The 25,633-nt window shown below is 41.3% G+C and overlaps 1 protein-coding gene across 1 annotated transcript in view; it reads right to left on the bottom strand.

The window, feature by feature from the left end:
• Window positions 1-7,594: 7,594 nt before the first annotated feature.
• Window positions 7,595-25,633, bottom strand: part of LOC144512707 (zinc finger protein GLI2-like) — a 34,169-nt gene continuing 16,130 nt past the window's right edge. Inside the window, exons 4-12 of the mRNA XM_078243582.1 lie at window positions 22,055-22,256; window positions 21,374-21,566; window positions 20,416-20,526; window positions 17,754-17,894; window positions 15,268-15,417; window positions 14,398-14,562; window positions 13,141-13,419; window positions 11,145-11,493; window positions 7,595-10,432 (exon numbers count right to left, since the gene is read on the bottom strand). Coding sequence (XP_078099708.1) covers window positions 8,283-10,432; window positions 11,145-11,493; window positions 13,141-13,419; window positions 14,398-14,562; window positions 15,268-15,417; window positions 17,754-17,894; window positions 20,416-20,526; window positions 21,374-21,566; window positions 22,055-22,256 — 3,740 coding nt within the window. The 3' untranslated portion in view covers window positions 7,595-8,282. The remainder of the gene's footprint in view (window positions 10,433-11,144; window positions 11,494-13,140; window positions 13,420-14,397; window positions 14,563-15,267; window positions 15,418-17,753; window positions 17,895-20,415; window positions 20,527-21,373; window positions 21,567-22,054; window positions 22,257-25,633) is intronic.

Raw genomic sequence — 25,633 nt, 5'->3', positions numbered from 1 at the left:
GTGCAAAACTTGTACATTGTGGTAGCTTTCAGTGGGGAAAACCTTTTTAATTCTCGCCTATTTGGCATGTGTGCAAAAGCTTATAACAGAAGAACTGTAAGGCCAAAATGCATGTAAAAGGGTTCATTTGAAAGCTAATATCTTCTAGCTTCTGACCTGTGCTTGATTAGCATGTGGCTAAAACACAAGCTTGGGGTAGAGATGTTTTAAGACTTTTATTTTAATCTGTTTTAATAAGTTTAAAATCCTGAAAAACATTTTACATCCAGAGATTCCATGGCCCTGATAATTCATATTTGAATAACAATAACTAGGACATGCTTCATGCCAGGCATGTGCAAATCACCACACACCTTTTACATATTTTCACCAACACCTGTGTCAAATTACAGACCTCAAGGACTAACCTTATGGGAGCTAAGCAGCTTTTAGTTTGGGGAGTCTCTGGAAAGACGCTATAGACTATAGAATGTGTATAAAAGAGTTTTAGGAGGTTAAAGGTTAAAAGCGTGTTTATCCTGTTCATAAATGGCCACCGATTTTAAACCTTCCTCTTCCAAAATGTCCTTGAGTAAGAGACTGAACCTCCCCCTGTACAGGAGCTTCAGATCCGTGTGAATGTGACTGGATATCTCTTCACTGAGGTGATTACAAGTAGATGACAGTCAAGGCTCTGCTTGCATGAGATATCACACGTACTGACCACAATTGTTTTTTAAAAGCTCTCAGCGTTGTTGTTTTTTACCGTGATGAGCCGGTAATATCACAAAGTCCCTCAAACAGATGGCATGTTGTTGGAAAACAGATGTTATTTTGCATAGGAACATATCATGAATATGCATGCTGTATTAGTTCATGACACTGAAGGCTTCGCTGATGATTGGACTGTTGAACAAAAACCCTTAAACTGTAGCACGATTTCTTTAAAGTCTAATGTTGTCGTGATCGCTACTAGGTACATGCAGTACAATATGAAAGTATTAATACTAGAGCAGAAGGTATCCTCTTAAGCACGGTTGTTTTTCATCATCAACTAATCTGCAGATTATTTTCTCTATTAATCGTTTAGTTTATAAAATGTTCCATTTAAGTTTCTCTATGTCTTTAAATGTCTGTTTAGTTTGACCAGCATTCACAACCCCCTCAAGATAAATTATATACATGTTTTACAATTATATTAAACTAATATACGTTTAATTTTATTAAACTGATATCATTTAAGAGGCTTTATATTTAAAATGTTAATTTTTTGCCATTTTTGCTTGAAAAATGGAAAAGAAACAATATTATTTCCGTCTTATCTCATTCCAGTTGTTCTGTAGCAACAGTTTGTGTCAGTGCCGAGTAAATTAAGTATAGATGTTTAAAATGTCTAACTGCCTAGCTCCGCCTTAAACTATTGGCTACACTGCCCCAGGATTTCAGGTGGTACAGCTCTGTCTCTTCTGAATCTGTAAGCTTTAAGAAAGTGTGCACAAATACGGACAAAATGAATGCAGAGTACGGACAGAAGGCTGCGTCCGCATACTTACCTAACGTTGAGCATAAATGAGCCTTAAGAGCTTTGATGTTTGTCTGTTGGCCCTCAAATTCTTTAAAACATTCCCAGCCTTATTAATTACTTTCCACCTCATTAAGATTAGAGAAATGTTAGAAGAAATCAACATAATTTGTGTAGAAGAAATATGATTTCTTGATGCTTGTTTCCCATCTTCTGAATCATCTCATGTCCTCCGAAACTCCGTCATTTTAGACAAGATGAAACTACGAGTACAAACAAAACCAAAGACATATTACACATAAATGAACAGTATTACGACTACATTTTTCCCTCTAATGTTTCTGTCTGCTGGACATCAATCTCCTTAAAACAACTTCTCGTCTCTTACAAACAGCTCTGCCAACATTCCCAGACAATCATTTACTTGTTTCATTCAGAAAAAACCTGCCTGGAAACCAGTTCCTCACTTTCTCTCTATCTATTAAAGATTTAAAGCTCAGTTCTGAATGTCTTGTTAAAGGACCATACCGCTGTTTTTGTCCTTTAAGACTTTATTGCAGTGTTGACCTCCCGGTTCTGAGGATGGCGATTATTCAGAGGGCCTTGGTTAATATTAAGCAGCCGTTGACACAGAGGCCCTGGCGCTCACTCGCTCTCGAAAGGGAGGCGGCCTTATTGAAATGAGAGGAGCCGCGCCTTAATAATACATTTGTCCCACAGGGGCCACCCATGCAAAAAAAAACCTCTGCTTTTGTGGAGCTGCGAGGTGCTTTGGATCATACAAATCTTTTATTACTCGATTCTTAAAGAGTTACAGTTGATTTCTCCTACTTTCATGGCTCAAAAGTGCATGGATACTTAAACGTGACTGTGATCACCATGATCATTACCACTGCTGTAACAGCCTTCTCTCTGCTGCTTTAAGTTTTTCCTCCAGATGCTGAACCTGCTGCAGGAGCATAAGTGAGGTCACACTGATGATGTTGTTGTAATCAGGTCTGACTCTTGTTGGATGGTTGTTGAGGTGCAGACCGGTCGAGTCTTCCACACCAAACTGGGGAAACTATTTCTTTATAAAGCTGGTTTTATAAATCTCTAAGTGATGGGTTCTGTGCACGAAGCTCTGTGAAGCTTCAATGTAGTCAAGTCTGTTCAATTTCTGTAAAAATGTACTCCTCGACGCAGCGGTCACAGGTTCGACTCCGCCCTGCAGCCCTTTGCTGCATGTCATTCCCCCTCTCTCTCTGTCCGATACAAATAAAGGCCTAAAATGCCTAAAGCCAAAATTATTCACGTTCATATTTATTTTTTATTTTTTTGACCTGGCAACATAGTTTACTTTAGTTTTTATTTAGTTACAGTAAATATTTTTCACTGCTTATTTTCATTTTAGTTTACGATAATAACCCTGGTTGCTATTTATTCCATCTAATATTTTAGTTGTTTGTGTGTAATGAACATCGCAGCCTGTCGGACATTGTTATAGGAAGTTTAGTTGATTATTTGTGTATGTATAGATGCTTTCTTGCTTAGCTGACTCATATCTAGGGCTGATCATCTGCTGGCAGATACAAATGGAGACAGGCAGACTCCCTAACTGCCAGTTTGACCAGAAGCTTCTGAAATTGATTCATAAATGAATATCCAGCTTCAGGAGGCAGAGGCTGAATTCTGGAGGGGATTTACATATTAGTCTAATAGAAATGAATGAGTGCAGAGCGCTATCCATCATCTGCGCTGACACTGGGAGCTGGATGGAGGATTGTTAGACTGAGTGATAATAACACAAATAATACAGAGCTGTGGTGATGTGGTGTCATCAGAGCTGAGAGTCTCCTTCACGTCAGAGTGCCTTCCATTGTCACAACTGTAATTGAGCCCAGTCGTCACTTTCCATATCGTCAAGGTGATCGTGTCAGCGACTTTGGCGTTTGACCGCACATAACGCAAGGCTCAGTGACTCGTGTGGTGGTAGGTGGTGTCAACCACAGAAGATAAAGAATTAATTTCATGTCAGGGTTTTCCCTTTCATTATAGAAAGGTGAAGCCTCCTCCCTTCCCGTGGACCTCATGGGACTCTTATTATAAAAATACGTACGGTAGTAAACGGGGAGAGACTTATTATTTATAATAATGGTTGTGCTAAGAAACCTTTTTAAAGACCTGACCAAGTTCATTCTTTACCTGAGGGAAATATCCTAACGTACTGTAAGTAACACCTTTGCTGGCCTAAAAGAGATTTCAGGACAGTTTTCCAATGTTGGAATAAAATCATGAGAGTTGCTCGAGTTGATCTTCATCGTTTGGTGCAAGGTGTTCATAAAATTCAGTATTTTTCTCGTCTTGACGCTCCGATGAAATCAAACATAACGTTTTTAGTCTTGGCTCATTTAAATAGTGAAGTTCATGACGTGAACATTGTCTCTCCAGCACCGATTGGCTGGGAATTGGAATGGACATCAAGAGTTAGTGAGGTTGTGTGTGTGCCAAAACAGAGTATGTAACAGGCCTTGAGGGTCGGTATAGGTGGAGAACCTAATGTTTTTTCTCTCGTTGATGGATTTTTCAGCTTCAACTGCTTCCTGCCTTCCTGCTGCTGGTCGACCAATCAGCCACAGGCATCTTAAGCTGGACTGGAAAATGTAAGTGGGGCCCTGGTCACTCTTTGGCCACAAGCTTAAAAAGTGTTCACCTCAACAAGTCGGCCTTGATTTAATTTGACTGGTATTTTTTACAACAACTCATCTCGAGATTGATGTGATTAATGTGATTCTGTACTTTAAGGGTGTGTTTGCGTTGACTTTGGTCCGAGCGTTTTGAAAAGCTTGTCGCTCATAAAGAGTCTCTCTAACTCAGGAGCCCCGAGAGATGCAGGAGAATGCAGCGCTCTCTGTAAAACACATTCCTCCAAAGCCTTTTAAACTCTCAGCAGACCGGCCTGTTTACAGCCCTGCAGTGAGTTCAGGTCGTAAAAACCGCCGCCAACCTAAATGGAGATGACTCTTAGCTGAGTTTCACGACTTTATTATATAATTTAGTCTTGTTTTCATATTAAAATTTAGAGAAAGTTGGACAATCCTCGTTGAAGCAACGGTTGATCGAAGTGGTGATCTGTGAATTCAGTTTTCTTTGGCATTACTCTTGATTAATGTCTCGTCATTTTTATAGATCTACTATAGATGAGGTAAACAAAAACTGAATGCAGCATTGTTTAATATCCCAGTCTCAAATCTTGGATGTCAGAGCTTTGTTTTGGTTATTTATTTAGCACTTTGAGGCCTTTATTAGAGCATTTAATTGATAGATTATGGGAAAGTCGTGCAACAAAGGTCTTTGATTGTAGAGCTGCAAAGATTAATCAATTAGTTGTCAACTATTAAATTAATCACCAACTATTTTGGTAATCTATTAATCTGAGTACATTTTTTGTTTAAGTAAAACTTCTGTGATGTCAGCTTGTTAGATGTGAATATGTTCTAGTGTCTTCTCTCCTCTGTGACAGTGAACTGAATAGCTTTGAGTTGTGGACAAAACAAGACATTTGAGGACGTCATCTTGGGCTTTTTGGGGAACACTAATCCACATTTTCTGACATTTATAGACCAAACAATAATGCATTAAATCAAGAGAATAATCAACAGATTATTCAACAATGAAAATAATTGTTAGTTGCAGCCCTACTTGATTGGTCTTGAACATGGTCTTCTCCCCAACCGTCAGCCACCAGGACGCCCCCACTCTTCGCTTTTCATCTGCTTCAGCATTTAATGACTTCAACCAAAATAATGTTTTTCTGTGATACATTTGCAACATATTTTCTACAAAAGATAAATTATAAAAATCAATTGTGGCATGCTTTTTTGGTGTGATACATTAGCTGCTGCCATTTCCAATGGATCGCTTTGTCTCTGTTTACTTACAGGCCACCAGGAGATGGCTTCACAGACTTCTGCAGGATGAGGTATGTGGACTAAATGTTGCATTTCCCAACAGAAACCAGTGGGTTTTGATAAATGGCATACACTTGATTAATACCAGCACACAAACGGATGTCTAAGATCTCATTTCATGACGGGGAACTCAGAAACTAAACCTAAAATCAGAGAATTTCTGCAGGACTGATTGAAGTTTATTGGCCTGGACAGTAGATTAAAAAAAAAAAAAAAAAACTTAAACAATCAAACTATAGGAATTAAACAGCTGCACAGGAACAGAGGCTGTTGTATGTTGTACAGATTGTAAAGCCGTTGAGGCAAATTTGTGATTTGTATATAGATAAAATTGACTTGACTCCAATAAGCTTTCATGGAGGAAAAGAGCCTCTGAGCTCTTCTTATTCTTATTTTACTAAATACCTGAAACAAGCTTGAGTTACAGTAAATACCACTGCTGCAAAAAATCCCTCCAAATCACCCTCTTTTGGGTTTACTTATATCACGTTTCTATGATTAAAATCAGGTCTTTTATATAACGTACTACAGTACAATTTATAATCCATGAGTTTATTGGCAGAGTGCTGAAACCCGTCTTTCTCACTGCGTTATCTCCATCAATAAATGAAGGTGCTGGTAATGCACTATCTTTGCAAGTCTTATCTCCACCTCTTGTTCGAGGCCTGGTTGAATATCACAGCCTGGGGCTATTTTCTCTCCCACTTCACATCTCTGAGAGAATAAGGAATTCCAGTGGCAAAAGCAATCACAAACTCCAGATCAAACGTATCCTCAGCTGAATTCCCTGACAGACTAAAATCATTTGTTCCTCTTGCTAATGCTCAGCGCTGCGTCCCAGGAACCTCTCGCTCCTCTCAGCTGCTTTGTTTTATGTGGTTTCAGCAGCTGCGTCCTCTGGGCCGCTCTGTCAGAGCTAATATTGAAGTACACACGGGCTAACTGCAGCAGCAGCAGCAGCGGAGTCTAGCCTTTTCCCCTCCTGTTAGCGTCCTTTTTCATCAGCTTCCGAGTAAGGATTTACATTATGTCAAGCCTGCTCTTGCCCGCGAGGTAAGACGAGGTCAGGGGAAGTTATTTCAAAGAGGTCGTGCAACGTCTTAAGAAAGTGTGACGCCTCAGTCTGACATTCAACAAGAAAGGATTGAGGAAAGTGCGTTGTCGACAAAGGCTGCAGCAACATGGCTTCAAAGACTAAAGTTTTGTTGTTGAATTATTGAAGCGATCAACACTCCTCCTTCTACAGGAGGCAATCAAGGGACAGACTGATGAATAATAATCTTTACAACAAGAAGCAAGAGAGGACGGCACATGTGGGGAAACGGAGCACGGCTTAGTTTACAACTGAATTACTTGTCTTCATGCTCTAGGCAGCGCTTCCACAGCCTGAGTTTGTTTACATAAAGCTGTTGAATATAGAATTAATTTAATTTCACTTTGAAAACTTTCTCTCCAAGACAAATGACATCCGTTTGTTTAAATTTCTAAATAAGACATTTATGGGGCTGCAACTAACGATATTTTTCATAATTGATTCATCTGGTGATTCCAATGCTGTTACAATTGTTATGACCCTGGGTCATTGGCAGTCTTTCTGGAGCTCAAGTGAAATCATTAGATCTCTCGTTTTGTCCGACCAACCGTCTAAAGCCTAAAGATATTCAGTTTATTATCATGTATAAGAAGAAAAAGCAGCAAATCCTCACAATTTAGAAGCTGGAACTGTCAAATGTGTAGCATTTCTGCTTAACAAATCATTGACTGATTATCATTTCCTACCAATAGTCAATGCTGACTTTATTTTACCATGACCAAGATCGTTCCCAAAGCTTCAGCAAGTAGTTCTTCTTTAAACCATGATGACAGCGTAGTTGTTTTGTAACCCAAACCATGATCTTTCCCTAACCCTAACCAAGTAGTTTAGTTGTCTACAGCTAACCAAACCTTAACCAAAGGGTCATATGAATGATTATTGAAACAGGAAACTCAACATATTTTATCATTCACTTGCTGATCTTATTCTGGACAATCTGTACTGACAAAACTCCCAAAACATCTGCATGAAGAACAACACAAACAGTATTTGTTTAAAAAAATCAATGTCAATATTGTATTTCATAAAAATGTACAAATGAGATTTACATTTAACCAGCTCAACAAACTGGTACGACAATGTACAAAAGGAAAAAAGCTTGATTCTCGCTGCAAGAGCACAAACGATTTATGCGTGGGTTCATAATAATTAAGTCACAAATCAAGTCTCTGATGCCCGACACTGAGAGAGGTCACAGTTAATCTCAGCAGCAATGCAGCAATCAAATAATGGCTAACTGAGGACAATGACTGTAAACCTGAAATGCTGTAATGGAGAAAAGAAACTTGAGCTCGTCGAGCTGAAACTTGATGTAGAATAAAGTCCAGCTCGAGTAATTTACAGTGTAAAACAAGTTGTTGGTGATGGTACCTTCCAAATATGCAGGTATCGGATAATTTCCTGGTTGCATTTTACACATTTTAAATGTAATCATATGCACAAGATGCATATGATTTGGCTGAGCCAGGCACTTAGTAAACTGATCTTACTGCAGACCTGTACAACAACTGAAAGATTTCTGTTGTTTACATCATATTTACTTCCTATGGCAGCAAAAAAAAAACAGAAATATGGCTTTTCCAAAAGATAGAAAATTACCATTTTTAAATAACAATTGAGACTGTACAAGAAAACAAGCGTCACACACTGCAGAGGCTTTTTGGCACACAATTACATCAATTCTAAGTTTTGAATGTCTATTGTGCATCAGGAGTTCAGCCGGGGGGGAAATAGTTTGTTACGACATTGAGTTGAGGAACTTGCTTTCTTCTGCCAGAGCAGTCAGCAACGAGCTCATGTCCCCGATGGCCATGTTCCCCGTCCCCGCCGGCACTGAGGGCAACGTCACCGAGTTCCTTGGCGTTGTCAGGCGAGAGGAGCTCTGGGACAAGCTCTGGAGCAGACCTGGACTCAGGGTTCCCGACATGAGGCTGGAGTGATCCCCATCGTCCAGCATGCTATCAAAGTCTATCTGCGCCTGCTCCAGTGCTGCATTACAGTTTACAGTCCTGGATCCTGGACTGGGAGACACTGCGTTTTCAGAAGGAGGTACATTCACCGCAGGAGAAACACAGTATACTTGAATCTGCCCTGTGTAGTACAAGGCATTGTCATCAGAGTTGTTGCTGCAATGAAGTCCTAAAACTCCACCACTGGGTAACGTGGAAGCAACATCCACGTTAGCAATACTTGGGTGCCTTGTTTGGTTTGTCACTTTTGGCCCTGAAAGATGCTTGTTTCGAGATTTAGGCTCTGTTGGTGGCATTGGCTGGAAATGGCTCTGATTCACAGTTTGCAAGGGATTTTGGGGGGTCATGTGACAGTTCTGCTGATCTGACATCATGATTGATTTGTCACAGTCCTCAATTTTAACTTGCACAGGCTGAAATCCAGCATCAGCAAAGTGCATGTCAACAGTGTCCATATCAACTGGCTCCTGTTTGCATGTGGGGATTAGCATGCTCCCATTGACTGCTGTTGTGTTGTTACACGGTGGATAAGTGGTGTTACCGTTCTTATCACAAGGACTAAAGCCTTTGTTGAACCTGCACTGAGAGCTAAGTGCTTCATTGAGATTTGACGACTGCTGGAATCTTTGCTGCTGGAAGCAGTTTGCTCCTGGTTCAGTATTCAGCTGTTTGCATCTTTGCTGCATTGTGTTAACAATGTTTTGAACCATCTGCTGGTTGGAGCTGAGATTGTTGTGTAAAGATCCAAAGTTCTGGTTTTGTTGGATGACAGCCAGGTTCCCTCCGACCTGGAGTTTGGAGCACTGCTGGCTGGCATCCATGTGTCCCAAAGAGACTTTGTTCCACTGAGCAAGTGAGTTGGCCTTACTGTCCCTTGGTGAAGATGGACACATCTGACGTTGCTGCCCTGGACTCATGCTGGAAGTGGACAAAACCTGATTCATGTTGGCATTAATGACGGCCGTCCTTCTCTGATAGTACGACTGCTGCTGGAGATTGGGGTCTCCTTGGAAATCTTGTTGATTTTGTGACACTCTGTTGGTTGGGTCTCTGAGGTCAGGCAGCATCAGGTCTTCTTCAGGGATGTCACTTGGTATTATCCCCATCGTGACGTTCTCCGAAATGCTGGGTGGTCGCAGGCTGTAAGGGTAGAGGTGGGGACTACCATCTGGTCGTAGGCACCCTTGCTGTGATAAAAGTCGGCCATGTGCTGCAGGAAGCGGATGGGGCTGCCCTCCACTCAATGTGCCCATGCTGTTGTAGCGCTGCATTTGTGGCTGGCTGGAATAATCTATAGCTACACGTCTCACGGGGTCACTTGCTCGGCGGGGGATGTTAGATGGGACCTCATGGGGCATCAGGCTCCGTGTGGTGTAGCTGCTGTACTGCCTGGAAGACAGGCCTTTGGTGGTGGTGGAGGAGTCCCCATACAGTGCTGTGTGTTCCCTCAGACACATTCGGTCCATGTATGGAAGAGGCGTAGGTGGTGCTCCTCCAGTGGCTGCAGCGTATTTCGCCTTGAGGTGGTAGTGCTGCGCTGGGGTCAGGCTGAGAGGGCTGGATAGGCCCCCTCCATACCCTCCTGCTCCTCCGCTGCCTCCCCCACACTGGCTGGCCTGACTGGAGCGCCGGGACATGTCAGCAGAGATGGGGTCGTAGGAGTCGGCCGAGCTAAGGTTGCTGGGGCGGTTGGCACCAAACTGCGAGGCCTGGCTTGAGCGCCGGCTAGAGTAGCAAGGGGAGATGCCGGAGGAGCGGCGGCTGAGGGTGTAAACTGAGCTCAGGGTGCTGGAGGTGCTGTCACGGCGCTCTGAAAGCTTTTCCAGCAGAGTCATTTTACCAGAGCTCAGATCACCAAAGCCAGAACCAGGGAAGGACACCAGACCACCACCCATACTTGGACTCTCCAGGAGGGACCCTGTAAATGAACAGATAAAAATGTTAGACACTTGAATTCTCACCAACTTGGCAGCTCTTTGGAGTTTTGATCTTTGACCTTCAGTCTGAACACCCAATAAATCTGCAATCTTATAAACCGAATCTACAACCGGCAGACAGACTAATTCATATTAGCAACTACAGTAGCTGGTGGACCAAGTGGAATATCTAACAGCTTAAAGGAGACCTATTATATACCGTTTTCAGGTTCATACTTGTATTTCTGCAAGATCATGTTGACATGCTTTAAGGTTTCAAAAAACACTTTATTTTTAAATATATTGTTAATATTCTCATACTGCCCATGGCTGCTGCACCTATATTCACCCTCAGTCTGAAACGCTCTGTTGGGGCACCTGTCTATTGAAGACCCCCTCCTGAAGAGCAGATGACCAAAAATAGAAACTCATAAAAATAGAAAAAACATGGATTTCTTTTAAATACCTTTACCTCAATATTTGAAGCTTTGGCCATGTTTAACATGAACATCCAACATTGTAACATTATAGATATGACAGGAAATACAGAAAAGCATAATAGGTCTCCTTTAAGATTTAGATATTTTTCTCAGGTGTTGCTGCAGACCAAACTACAGCTAAAAGGAGAGTGAATATTGTGAGCTTGTTGTGGAGTTCTTCAGCTTTAATCTGACCAGAAATATCCTCAGTACTGTATCCTGCTTTTCTACTCACCGCCTGCTGGTATGGGTGGGAGCTTGGTGCCGAGGACCATGGGAGTTGGGTTGCTGGCCCATTGACACGAGTCCCTCACTGTCTTCAGCTTCTCCTTCTTCAAATGCTCCATGCGCCGGCTGGTGCCAAACTGCTTTCGGAAGTGGAGACCCACCACCGCGACCCCACCGGTTGAATCTTCACAGCCCAAGGACTCCACAAAGGGCAGGTCATCCAACGTGCTGAGGTCCCCCAGGCTTTCCCCGCTGTGCGCCGCCATTTCTACTCCACTGTCATTGTTGGTGGCACTGCCAAGTGGTGATGGTTCGCTGCTACATGATGATTGACCGCCAGGGCTGGACTGATACATCTAGAAGGAGGGACGTATGGAAAGAGCAAAAGATAGGAGAGAGTAGACAAGATAAAAAAAGAGCATAAGAGAAGCAGAACGTTTGTCCTAAAAAAACAGTTTTTCCTCACAAGAACAGAAGTGGAGCTGTGGTTAACATGGCACGAACAACAGTGAATCATTGAATCTTTTATCCTCCCCCAGCTTAATTGTAAATAATGACTGTTTTTGGGGGGGATGGGGTGAAGAGGTGGGGGCGCACCACAGATTACAGACTGTCTCAGTCTGTCTGTGAATTGGAAATGGGCAGGATGAAAGGCTGCTTGAGCCCAAGCCAGAGTAATCATCACAAAATGTGATTACGCTTCTCCAAAAACTAAACTCTTTTTGAACATTTAGGTGAGCATGAAGCGTTGCTTGTCACACTGACTTGTTTCACTTAGATTTACAGTAAAAACCTTTTGGGATTTCCTTTCTTTCATCTACAGTACACAATCTTTTATTTATTTATCTTTTTTTTTTGTAGTTCTATCATGCTAACAAGTACCACTTATCTTGCACTTATTTTACTGATATTTGACCTCAGAACTCAAAGATGTCAGGCTCATGATTTAACATTTTCTGCAGTAGTTTTCTGAATATTATCTCACTCACTTTGCTTGTGCAAATGGGAGTTAATTTGTAATATATGGTTCTAAATTATGATGTATTTTCTTAGGACTATAACGATTATACAGTATTTATCTCCTTGAATTGGCCCTGACCAGCCTTGGTTTCATCGCACACTGTAATGCATTCACAGCTAAAAAGCTGTCTTGATCATAGCGTGATAGTTGGCTCTGTTCGCACAGAGTGCCAAAACCAATTCCCAATGTTTGAACATTAATCCTGGAGTTGCTTTCATCAGGTTTAGGCTCGCTGACAGGTGTTTGATAGGACTCCACTGTAGGTTTAAACTGCCCATGTAAAAGGAAAAGTGACGTACACTGTGTCATAGATGGCATGCAACTGAGTGTATTATAGGTTTAACAACTTTGTGTTGAAGATATTTAAGAAACAAATCAATACAAATGATAAAACATGATTATGTATTCGTTATAAATTAATCTGTATTTAAAAAATCCTGATGCAGCTGATGATGAAATGAAGACGTGAGTTCATAGGAGGACAGTTTGATTGCAAAATATTATAGTGTGTCTGCAAGCAAAGTAAACATGATTTTATCCTTTAATGGGTAAAAATGTAATGTAGCTCCTGCAGTTTCCCTCAAAGAACTTCAGTGTTAAAGGTGTCAGCTTTTTTCTAAAGGGTCAATATCTTATGTTGAACCCAAGAAAGCAGTTTCTCCCTGGCTTTGATTTGTCATTATCTCATTTTGGAATGAAATAGTTTATTTTGGATGGAGTAAAATTGCAAAAGATGGCGTTAGATGGTGAAATATATGAAAATAAGCCAAAGGTGAGCTCACCTTAGCAAGGTCTGTCCATAAGGAAAGTCAGAAAAGGGAGAGAAATGAAGACAAGCCGCAAGCAGAGCAAAGGTTAGAATAACGAGGCGTGCTGTTATTTGCAGGACTGATGGACTACAACTCAATTTCTCTTTTAAGACTTTTAGAATAAAAGGAAGTAGTTAGTACAAAGAAATGTATAACGATTGGAGCGTTCTTACCACAGAGTTTTCTGTCTTGATGGATTTGACGTGCAGGTAGTCATCCACGCCTCTGGGGGAGCTGTTGTCTGACATCTTGTCCTCCCTCTGGATTCTGTCTATGGTGCCCGCTTCGTTCTCACCATTCTCCCTGGGCGCCGGCGGCCTCGGCGGCAGGTCGCTGCGCTGCTTTTTGGTGACGTGGGCCTCTGGGCCGTGGACCGTCTTCACGTGCTTCCTGAGAGAGCTGGGGTCTGTGTAGCGCTTGGTACAGCCAGGGATCTTACATACATAGGGTTTCTACAGATAAAAACACACATACAGATACTGAAGTTATGTTCATAAATACCATACAGAGAGTTTCCTGTGTCCATGTAAATGTATATTTGTAGCTTTGTGAGCTACAAGTTGAAACATTACCAGCTTAAATTACAAAGGACAACCTTTACGTTTTAAAGGATTTTAACATTTCTGACTTGGTGGTAGTATTGAAAAGAATACTGTAGTAGACATAATGATCGCTACTTTAAGCAACTGAAGCACATCAATGTTCATCTTAATTATCTAACTTTCCTACAAACAAAAACTCACATATATATCCTACTGTAATGGCTTTAAAACGTCACCTCCTTGTGTTCATGGTTGGTAATTTTTGTGCATCAATAAATTTTTTTTGTCCCTATTTTCAGCTCAAATGTGTCCGTTTATTGTGAAAGCATTGTTTACATTTAACTTAGTTAGATTTGTTAGATTTGCTCTGCGTACAGGAGATGTCTGTAAAAATAAATCTGTGTGTGGTATGAGAGTCCTCAGTGAGTGTGTTCACTCCCATTCTGCAGTGCCACTGATGGATAAGCAGCGACGCTACTGAAACGCTTCCAGGCTTCATTTTCTGTTCGGTGTCTGCAGGTGGTCCCGCTCCGCGGAGAGGAGGAGGAGGGGGTGGTGAGGAGCATGATTCACCCTAATGCATTGTGGGCTGTCGTGCTCATTATGTCTACACCTCGTTATTTACTCACAAACGTCTGCAGACACACTAAAACAACCCACAAACCTAGGCATCCACACCTGCACGGACTGAAAACAAAACAGGATGGGAATTATGTGCTGTCTGAAACAATCTGGACACAAAGGAAATTTGGGCCACAGATGAATGTAAAGTCCTGTCGCTCTATGCAGTGTTTCACATCAGTCAGCTCGTACAGATTTATGGAGAATGTCTTATGGAGCTCTAAAAGAGAGTCCGTGGTGAGTTGTGAACTTGGTGGTGAAAAGTACCTCGTTGGAGTGCGTCCGGTTCTGGTGTTTGGCTCGGTCCGAGGCGTTGGAGAAGGCTTTGTTGCATCCTTCGTGCTCGCAGACATACGGTTTCTCTCCCGTGTGCGAGCGCAGATGGGTTTTGAGGTTTTCGAGACGGGAGTAGGCCTTAGAGCAGCCCTCGAACTGAAAAGAAACCAGGCAGACCTTTTTATTCATAACTATCAGCGTCTCAACCGTTAAAAAGTGACATGTTTAAAATCATGTAGAAAGGGGAACCTAAAGGGAGATTATATAACTTTTGAGAAACAAAATAGCACATTTTCTTACTGATTACCAGTAAAAGGGTAATTAATAAGCAAAAAAAGAATAGTTACAATACAATTTTCTGATGATTTGTGGACAAAATAATCAATTAATCCAGAAAATAATCTGCATTACTTTTTATTTAGTTTTTTTAATCTATGGAGTTAAGATTATTCAGGTCATATTTGCCCCAGTTTGATTCTTTAATTGACGTTTCTAAACTAGCTTTTGCTGATTAATCTATTGACAATGCTGATCAATTGAATCATTTCGGTTCTTCAATTGAAATGTCAAAGTCTGCAGTCGTACGAGTATTTTAATTCTTCAAATTGACATTTTTACAAACCAAACCAGTTGATGAAAGAATTGCTGTGAGATTAATGTATTTATTTTATGTGCAATGAGTAGAAAGAAGAAATAAATCTTCTATCCTGCCATCCCAGGGGTGTGTGTATGTGTTTTACCTACATATAAAAAAAACTAGATGTGTGTGTGTGTGTGTGTGCAGAAACGTGCAGTGTTTAGAGAGTGCGAGATGCCGCCCTCCGGGGGCCCGTGGGGGCGCCGAGGCCATCCGTTACCTACCGTGCACTTGTGTGGTTTCTCCCCCGTGTGTCGGCGCATGTGAACCACCAGCATGTACTGAGCTTTGAAGGGCTTTTGCTCCCGCGAACAGTCCTCCCAGCGGCACACAAACTCCTTCTTCTCTCCGTGGATGTGGTCATTATTGATGTGCTGTGGGACACAAACACACACACACACACACACACACACACACACACAGAGAGAAGTGAGAGGTTTTCTGGAGAGAGTTGTCCACTAAGAGGCTCTCATGTTCTCGGCGAGGTTTTTCTGTAGAAATCCATCTCATCAGCATAAATCTCAAAGGGAGGCTGCAGCAGAGGAAACTGTTACAGTCTCACTAATTAGGGCCGCGTGTATTCTTTATATCAGACCCGATGAAAGCAGGTTCCAGAGTGAAATACAAACATTCTCCCATAATGTAAAAATCTCAGATTTGTCCGTAAGGTCGGTTATATTTTCTTCAATAAAAGTCACAATATCTGCCAGTGCAGTATAAGCATTTCTGATGCTATAGAAGCGTCTTTTTCTGATTATAGTTATAATAACTCTCTCTTTCTTGTTTCCTGAACTTATATCATATCCTTTGTCACTTCAAGTTTTTAGGACTCAATTATAGACAAAGATGTTAAGATTTTTCTTGAAGTATATTCAGGTTTCTTTTGAACAATCATCTTATCATGTCAGACATTTATAAATACGCGCTTTCTTTTTGAGAGTGAGATGTTTAATGTCTCATGTTTGTGTGTGGACGTGTTTATCTTAGTTTAGCATAAACTGGAAACGGGGGAAACGGTCCAAAGTTCAAAATCACACCAACCAACATCTCTTCTTTTCTTGGCGAAAAACAGCCAACTCCATTTATAGCCGGTTGCAGATAGGATCTGTGAGCACAGGGACAAGGCTTCCAGACCACCTCTGACACTTTTTAGGGCTGCAACTAACGATCATTTTAATTGTTGATTAATGTGTGGATTATTTTCTGGATTAATGGATTAGTTGTTTGGTCTAAAATGTCAGAAAATTGTGAAATATGTGGCTCAGTGTTTCCCAAAAAGCCCAAGATGACGTCCTCAAATGTCTTGTTTTGTCCAAAACTCAAAGATCTTCAATTTACTGTCACAGAGGAGAGAAGAAACTAGAACATATTCACATTTAACAAGCTGGAATCAAAGAAGTTTCACTTAGTTTTTTTTTATAAAAAATGACTCAAACTTCTGCTCTTCATTTTGCATCACGTTGCAATGCGCTGTTCTTCCAGATAAATCTTTCAGGGCTTCTGGTGATCTGTGAGATGTCTATGGAAAAATGATTCCATACATGTTTATCCTAAATCTAAAGAAAAGCCTAGCGGAGCTCTGCCAAGGAGAGGAAAGGAAGTAATGGAGTTTATGTGAAATGTGGTCTTGATTTGGAGAAAACAATAGCACTGTAACAATACTGCTGGCAATTATCTCGACCACAGTCTCATTTGTTTACAGGACACACTTCAAAGCATCAGAATGATTTCGACAATGAAACACTGATGTTTAAAGATGCCACACATAGCAGCTTTAAGAGCCAGTGTAAGTTCTCACAGAGGTGTCGGCGAGTTCCCTCACCCTCACTAATCCCCTCACCCCGCTCCGTCTTTTCTCTCTTTGCTTCACTGGAAGTGTGGAATGCTTAAGACCCTTTTAACCAAGACCCTGCTTGTTGTGATGGAGAGAAAAATCAGACTCGGCCTCAAACAGATGGCTCTAAACGTGCATCTGCAAGAATTAAATGTAAACGGAGCATTAGTTTCCAGGTAGCAAGTGTCTGCTCCAAGTTCAGTCTTGACTTTTGGAACAGTAGTTTGAGGACGTAATCTTTACTCACGGTCCACTTACTAGAAAAAGCTCAACTTAAGGTTATCCTTGCATCGGAAAGATTTGCAATTCATTGGTGCTTGATTTTTGCTCTTGAAGTTCCTGGTGAGAATTAAGAGAGGCTGTCTAACAAAGAATATACCAAATAGGATCGGAAAGCTGTGATGCAGGTAATATTTTCCCAGTGCAGACTTATGAAGCAACATCTCTTAACGTATCCAAATACTTTGCTCATTTTAATATACACTTTCTATATGATATGTGCACTGTGAGAGGTATCATGTTGGAAAAACTAAATACCGTATACACCGTAATAACTGTGCAACAGAAATTTTGGAGAGTCTTTGTTGTTGAGGAGTCAAAGACGAGCTTAGACAGGTTATCAGACACCTGAATAATGTTGCAAACCTGTTCACCAAAACCGTCTCGCTATTACATGCTGATAAACTCCAAAACTGACTAGCATTAGCACCTTGACAAGCGTCCGGTTTGCGTCTCTTCTAGTGTCTGTGCAGTCATGAAATTTGAGCGGGAGACCGTCGCGAGCAGCAGAATTTAGTTTGTTTGTGGAAGGTTTTATCTGGTAGTGTGAGTTTGTATTTGTGTGTTTTAAGCAGTCGTAGACAAACAGACACTTACATGGACCAGCTGGTCCTGGGTGTCGTACTCCTTGCTGCAGCCCTCCCAGTGGCAGTTGGTTTCGTAGACGGCCTCGGGCTCCTGCTTACAATCGTCCCGATCCATGTCGTCCTTCAAGTCCAAAAAGCTGCCGTGATGGTTCTGTGGAGAACCCAAACATTTTCTAAATATTTCAAAAAGGAATTGCATACACTTTTCTACTTCTAAGGGCGTGTTTGCACCAGGCACATGTGGAACAGTTTACAGCGGATGTTAGAAGTCATATTCAACTGTTTGTTCATATGTTTTACCTGATATAACCAGACACAGAAAATTACAGATTGAAGTCCATCATGCTCAACTGAAGTTAAAGAGGTTGGATAAGGTTTATTTTGACAACGTCCACCACAAACACACACACATGACGTGTGTTTACAGCTCCTGGTTCCCTTGTAATTAGGCAGCGTGAACCATTGCGTGTGTCTGTTTCAGAGCGAAGAAGACCATCACAGGTCTCAAAGTCACACTGCAGGTCAGGACACTTCTTTAACAGGTGGCAACCGTTTTGCTTAAACTACATATCTGCCTAAAAAGGTATTTGCTCCAATACTGCAAAACCTCAGAGGTGAATTTAACTGAGGACACTCAAACCTGCCACTAATCGTTTAACCTAATCCAAGTCTTAACCCTCAAAAAGCCCTTTAGAAAATGAAGAGCAGAAGAAATGGCCTCACTTTGCAAAATATTTTCCAAGAAATATTTCCCAAGTTTCCAAAATGTCCCTCACAACTTCAAAAAAAAAAGTTTTTGCGTTCACAAAAATGTCTTCACATTTAAAAATGTGCTTATCTTCCCAAATTTTGGGGAAAAAATATTCTGACTTTCTAGAAAAAAGTTTTCCAAAAAGTCTACATTTATGTTATCCTGACTTTCCAAACGTCATCCCAACAGTCCAAAATGTCCTCAATCTCTAGAAATATTCTCAATACCCTCACGTTTTTAAAAACGTACTCACTTCCTAAAAAAGTTCTAACTTCATAATAATTTCTTTACTTTTCCATAAAGTCCATTTTACTGACAGAAAAATCCTCACGCTCAGTGTCTCAAACTCAAATTGTCCTCACAAAGAAAGATATGAACGAGAGCACACATACAGAAACTGACACACAGCTAGTCCCACCTGGCCTTCTGTACGCCTCCACCAACACAAAGACACACACACACACACACACACACACACACACACACACACACACACACAACGTGCTGACTGCAGCATGTTTGTCTCTGCCCCACGCACACTGTCTTCATCAATTCTGGTGGCCCCAAGACGACTGCGTGCACCACCGTCCCCATGCATCAAGCCCAAACCTGCCTCGCTATCGGAGAGGAGCCGCAAATTTGTCAAAAGAAAGAGAAAAAGGCTCCTCAGATGACAATAAAGCCCGGCCAATATTTCATGAAAATGAAGTGCTCTGGCACAGTTTACAGTGGCCAGGGAGCGGGAGAGAGGAGCGGAGCAACGAATGGATGCAAAGCTCTTATCATGTGGAGTTTTTCTTTATCCCAGACGTCTTTTACAAGAGGGTCACGGGAGGCTGCGGCCCCCAGGGGCCACAAGTCACGCCATGGATCAGGGTGCGGGGAACGAGTAGTGAGAAGAGACAAACGGGAGAACTAGAAAATATCAAAACTGTCCTTTCTCTAGACGATGTTTTTGACTTAACAAAAAATTTCAAGAAATGTCCAAATATCACCCAACTTTCATGAACAACCTGACTTTCTAAAACTGTCCTCACTTTTCAAAACATACTCTTTCCAAAGAAAATCCTGACTTTCCCAAAAAATGTTTTACAAAAACATTATTATTAATTATCAAAATATATATTTTATCAAAACAGTACTTTCTTTGGACAATGTTTTGACTTTCCAACTGCTTTCAAATAGCCCGACTTTCCAAAAATGTCTTGGCTATCACCAGACCAAGCTCAATCTTTTCAGATTGAACATTAGTCTGGGGAGTCTGCTCTGTATTTCCTACTGCACAAGAGGCGTGATCAACGGGCATAGTTGAAATGACTCTGGGTGCAATTGGATAGTCCTTCAACCAATCAGAGCAACGATCCAACGGTGACATAGCAGCGACAGCGCTTCAGTGGCCGCTATGTTGAATGTAAACAAGAAGCTGCTTGGTCGCTTCTTTATCGTCAATGTGTTAAACCCGCCAATAGTGTAGACTGTCCTCACTGTGTTGACTCTCTTAAAACGCCCCTGACTTGAGAAACATGTCCAGAAAGTTCTCACTGAACTTTCACGTTTTAAAACATCCTCTTTCCAAATAAAGTCCTCAATTTCCACCAAAGTCCCCACTTTGCAAAATGTCCTCACTCTGAATGTTTCAGTGTTTATCAGCCAATTGCTACTACTCTTATTTCAAACATGACAATCATTTCATTCTGTAAAGAAAAATAATCGTTTAACGTCTGAAATTACGTACTAGACTTCCTTTAAAAAGTGACAGATATTTGGTAGATGTCTTACAACATCGTTCAGGTTTTTTTTAAAGGATAAAATGATATAATAAATATGTTACAGTTAAGGTGAAGGTGTACCGTAGTTAAAGGTCCAAACTGTCCTGCTGCACTAATGACGCTAATGTAGGTTGGGTTATTTATTTTCATACCGGTGAGCAAGGAGACATCGGCCTTAATCCCTCTGCTTCAGTCTTGACCTTTGACCTTTTGGTGATCATGGGGTCGACTGTGCTGCTGACAGCCGAGTCACCGCCGTGGTTCTGAGGAGAGGAAACAAGATTCAGTATCCAAATCCTTAAGAAAGTAAAGATGCATGAGTATAAAATAATCAGTATCGTCAATAAAATTGCTCAAAATCAAACAGAAAAGGTCCAGTGATAATCTTAGTCTTCCAAATAACCAATAAGCCATTGTTTGTCCTTCTTTTGTTGTTAATTGATTTAACTATTCCATGAAAATCAACAAGCAGAAACAGATCCGATGATCTCCCCTTCCCATGCACTCGTTGACCTTTCACAAACATTTCTGAGTTCAGGCACAGATGACTCCACTAGCTGACAGAGTGAGAGGTAAAAACCAAGATGGGACTGTGTGGGTGGAGGGAAATGATGGGTCCCCCTCTTAAACGTTTACCTCTGAGGGGGCGCTGCACACACTGATTACACGTGATGACACCGCACATCAAAATAGCAGTTTACTGTGACGATTCGGCTGAGGTCAAAAAATGTGATGGAGAAACAAAAATCCACTGTAAGAACAAACAGCTGCAGATAAATTCCAGCTTTGGCTAAATAGTTGTTTCAATGAGAAATACCTGCAGACCAAAAGGGAGGAATTTCCTCCGCAGAGAAATAAAATGAGAGCGCTGATGCATCCACACAAACCTCACTTATTTTAAATGAATCACGTGAACATGAACCTGTAAATGCTTCAGAAACACAAAGATATCTTCCATTTCTGTCTTTATTTAGGTTGAAACGTCTTGAGAAAGTTCAGGATATTTTAACCCGTTTCTAATATAAATCCACAATATATATCTGTATCTTGACACGAGACAAGACAGGATTTAAGTCCAAGATAATCTTAAAAAACAAAGTGTCTTTGTACCTTGGACGGCAGGTCGCTGTTGTGGGCGGAGGCGGGCAGGGAGGAGAGGCCGAGGCCCGGCTGGCGGCTGGAGTAGGAGGGCGGAGGCTGGATGAGAGGTGGAGTGTGTCCGAAGGCGCTGAGCCCCCGCTGCTGCGAGAGGAGCTGCTGGTAGGCCATGGGGTTGATGGGATGAGGGAACGGGAAGGATGGGCTGCAAGGTGCAAAAGCATGACCATCAGATTGACACTGATCCTGCATATTCCACTGGGGTTAGGGTAGGAAGCAACACAAGGAGGTAAAAAAGGAAAGAGGGAGGAATGGAAGGTAAAAGAAAAGTAGAAACAGAAGCGGCAGGAAGCAAATGGGGATGTAAATATTGGGGGTGGCTGTGGCTCAGAGGTAGAGTGGTTGCTCCTCAACCACAAGGATGGAGGGTTGGAGGATCAATCCCAGGCTCCTCCGGGCCACATGTCAAAGTGTCCCTGAGCAAGACACTGAACCCCAAGTTGCTCCCTCGGATGCTGTATGTATAGCATATATATATATATATATATATATAATTTCACTACATTGTACTGTGTGTATGTGACGACTAAGAATAAAGTTTGATCCTTTTAATCTCAAATCAGTCTTTTAAAGATGAATATGAGACAAAATGACTCCTGTGTTTGGGTCACGTTGTCTCTTCAGGTGAGTTACCTGAGTCCTCCGACTGACAGGTGTCCGTAGGAGCTGCTGGCGGCAGAGCTGGAGCGCGAGTTGTTGATATAGGCGACCAGCGAGTTGGGCGAGGTGCGGATCATGGTCTGGAGGTCGATGCTGGCGTCCGACAGTGGCGAGATGGACAGAGCCCTCTTCCTGCTCAGCCTGGGCGTCAGTCTGGGGCTGGAGAACCGCGACACTGTGGACACACGGGTGAGTCCGCTTTAATGTAGGAGAAACAATTTATTTGGCTTTTCCTCTGCTGCTACAGCACCAAATGTGGATTCATCCACTGCTGAAAATAGTCTCCAAAAACTTTGATAAAAACAGGAAATGACTGTCTGTGAAGGTTCTCAGGTTAAAAGGTTAAAAAATCAAATGCAGCTGAACTCGGTTAAAGCTGCTCAAAGACGTTTCGTCTCTCATCCGAAAGACTTCTTCATGTCTGGTTGAACAAGGGAAACCCAAATATTTAACCTAAAAATTGTGTGGTCGTTGTCAAAATCATCGAAACGGCTCCGTTCGTTAGTGTGAACGACCATCGTTGTCGTTTCATCTCTCCCCAGAAAACTCAACAAAAACCCACATTTGGCATAATGTAAGAATGCCAACGATGGTTGTTTAGACTTGGCCTCGGTTGTCTCCAACGTCCATGATGACCATAACGACCATAACGACAACTGACATTACAACAGCTAGAAGCACTAACCAACGAAGCAGTATCGATAACAACGTCCCCACAGAGGTTACATAGCCGGGTTTCCCTAACATTAGTCAGAACTGAAGAAGTCAGAAGTCCAGTTGCCCTTGATGTTTTTAACCTTCCTTGGATTACAGGAAATCCTCGAACCTTTGTATGAAATTAAACTACATATTTGTGAGCGTTTTTTTTTTTTAAACCAAGCTCATAAAAACAAAACACCACTGAAATGTTAGTTATTTTGAAAACCTACTGCACAAAGGTCTTAATATGACAGAGGTGATAAATGCTGCACATCCTCCATACGGTCCCCCTCCTCCCCGGTGAGACTCTAAATACTCTCAGTCTGAAGGAATCATTCCTGAAATCCAAAGAGTCACTCATCGCCTCATCGTGTCACTTTACTCGCGTTATTTCAGGATCGAGGCGATGTGATGGATGCCGCCACAGCCTCTCCGCGACACTCGCACCCAATGGACACAGAACAACCCTATCAATAAGTGCCGGAGATTGATTCACAGCTAATACAGTAAACAATCCGTTCACGGTGATGGAAACTGAGCCTGGCAGAGGATATTATCGAGTCTCATGGAGGCACGATGGGGAACAGACAGCAGCAGGAAACCCAGGAAAAGAAAAGAAAAGAACTGACAGAAATTTAAACAGAAGAGTCAAGAGAGCTTTAGTTTTTGGTCCATTTACAGAGAAGAATCAAAACATTTCTGTCTCCATTTGAGTCCTAAAACTTCACTTTCTTTAAATAAATGAACAAGTGAAAGAAGAAAAAGACACTTTGTGCAGATATCTGCACCATAATTAATGCAGAATATAAAGTAAGTGATTCATTAATATCCCAAAAACATTGTGCACTGCAGTTTGTTTTACTTTAGCACAGACTTCCACTTGTTTTAAGACAATAAAACGTTTAAGGACAGAGAGACAGAAAATACTCCAGATTAATTCTGAGGAAAACTAAGACTTCCACATCAAAAACTGTCCTTTAACTAAAACTCAAAAGTACATCAGCAACTTTGCTGCTGATGTACTTTTGAGCAACACACTTCAGTCTTTGTTCCAAAAACTCGTCTGCATTAAAGCCAGTGCAGCATCTCTGACATCTGCCCACATATGGCGACCCCATTAAGATTCAGACATAACTAATCAATCTTCCCCACAATAATTCCCCGTAATTACTTCAGATAAACATCACACAGTCTGGGTTTGCACTTCACGATGTTAAATGAGGGCAATTTACAGAGAATTGATTTCAACTGTGAGGAAATGTATGCAGAGCGATCCGATCGATCTCCGCTCTGAAATGTAAATTCAGACAAGGACTTGAAATCTAAACAGAGAAGACTGCACAGCTTTACGGATCTGAACTTTCTGTTAGTGTTGTTGCACTGGACTTATTTCTAATAAATTAATCTAAAAAATGTCCAAAAACTGTGATGATTGTTGATCAAAACTCAAAGACACAATCAAACAGACACAATCAGCAAATCTGAGAATCTGAATTTGGTATTTCTGCGTTGTGGAATTACAAGTTTCTACATCAAAACGTGTTTTCCCAATTAACAAATCAATGAATTAGCTCCACAAAGCATTCAGGGACAGCTTCTGACCTACAGAGCCACTCTGAGTGACTTGATCAGTTATGCTAATGAGGCTCATTTTAGGTCAAACTATCTTTTAGGTCACTGAAAATGGATCTTTTAGAAATTTCAATTCAGTGACCTTTATTTCAACTCATGAGACACTGAGGTTGTCCTCGTTTACAGTGACGACGAGCAAGAGAAACAAAATAAACACATAAAATGAAGTAAAATACTAAAAAAGCAAGACATTCAGCTAAATCAGTTATATATATATATATATATATATATATATATATATATATATATAATGAGATGTGTAAAATTCAGAAATCATAGTTTTAAACATACCAAGAGTAGGAAGAGCAGTCATTTTTAAATAGTTTTGCAGGGCATGACTTTGTAGCACTAAAAGAAAAGTCGTTCCTAGGTTTGAGCGTGCTCGAGGAACCTTAAGGAGAAGCAGTTTTCCAATTGAGCATATCAGAGATGTTAGGTGGTTGCTTACCGATGAGGCGTCTGGATGTTAGGGTTATATTTCCGCCTGTTGGTTTGGCTCGTTCTTGACTCTTTTATTTATTTTTGGGGCTTTTTTGGCCTCTATTAGAGAGCTGAAGACAGGAAAGTGGGAGAGAGAGGTGGATGACATGCAGCAAAGCCAGGCGAGCCACCTTGACTCTTGACTTGTGTTTTTGCATTTTCGTTTAAACTGAGATTTTTTAACTAGTGTATGTGTGGACAGTATTTTTATTTTTGAGAACGAAGGAGGGGAAAAAATACTTCGAGTCAATTGGTAATTCTTGATTCAGCTACAGCCCTAATAGGAATGTCTGTCAATGTGCTTTACCGTCAATTGCACTACTTTGTCTCAAATCTGTACATATCTGATGATATGCTGGTTGTTTGGACCGAAGCACTGATTGAATGGATTTACTTAATATATTAATGTCATAGTCTTCTTGTAGTTTATAGGCTATTTATATATACATTGATGCATCAACTTAAGCACCTGTGGTTGTTGCATCAAAGCCAGGACATGTTATCTCTGTTAGAAACATTTTGTGAGTTGCTGGCTAGTTTACCTCAAATATTGAACATGTAGATCAAATAAAAACTGGGGGGTTAGCCCTATTTTCAAACTGTAAATGTGCCAAGAAATGTAGGACAGAGGAAAAAGACTGCTAGCTAGAAAACAAAAGACGGGGTGCAGGTTTCAAAATATTCTTTTTAAGGGTTTTATGAGGAAATGTGGACATTCAGCATTTTTGTTTATAAGAAAAT

Source organism: Sander vitreus, chromosome 24 (genome assembly GCF_031162955.1).
Source record: "Sander vitreus isolate 19-12246 chromosome 24, sanVit1, whole genome shotgun sequence".
In the NCBI taxonomy this organism is placed as follows: domain Eukaryota; kingdom Metazoa; phylum Chordata; class Actinopteri; order Perciformes; family Percidae; genus Sander; species Sander vitreus.
This window is presented reverse-complemented; position numbering and strand designations above follow the sequence as displayed.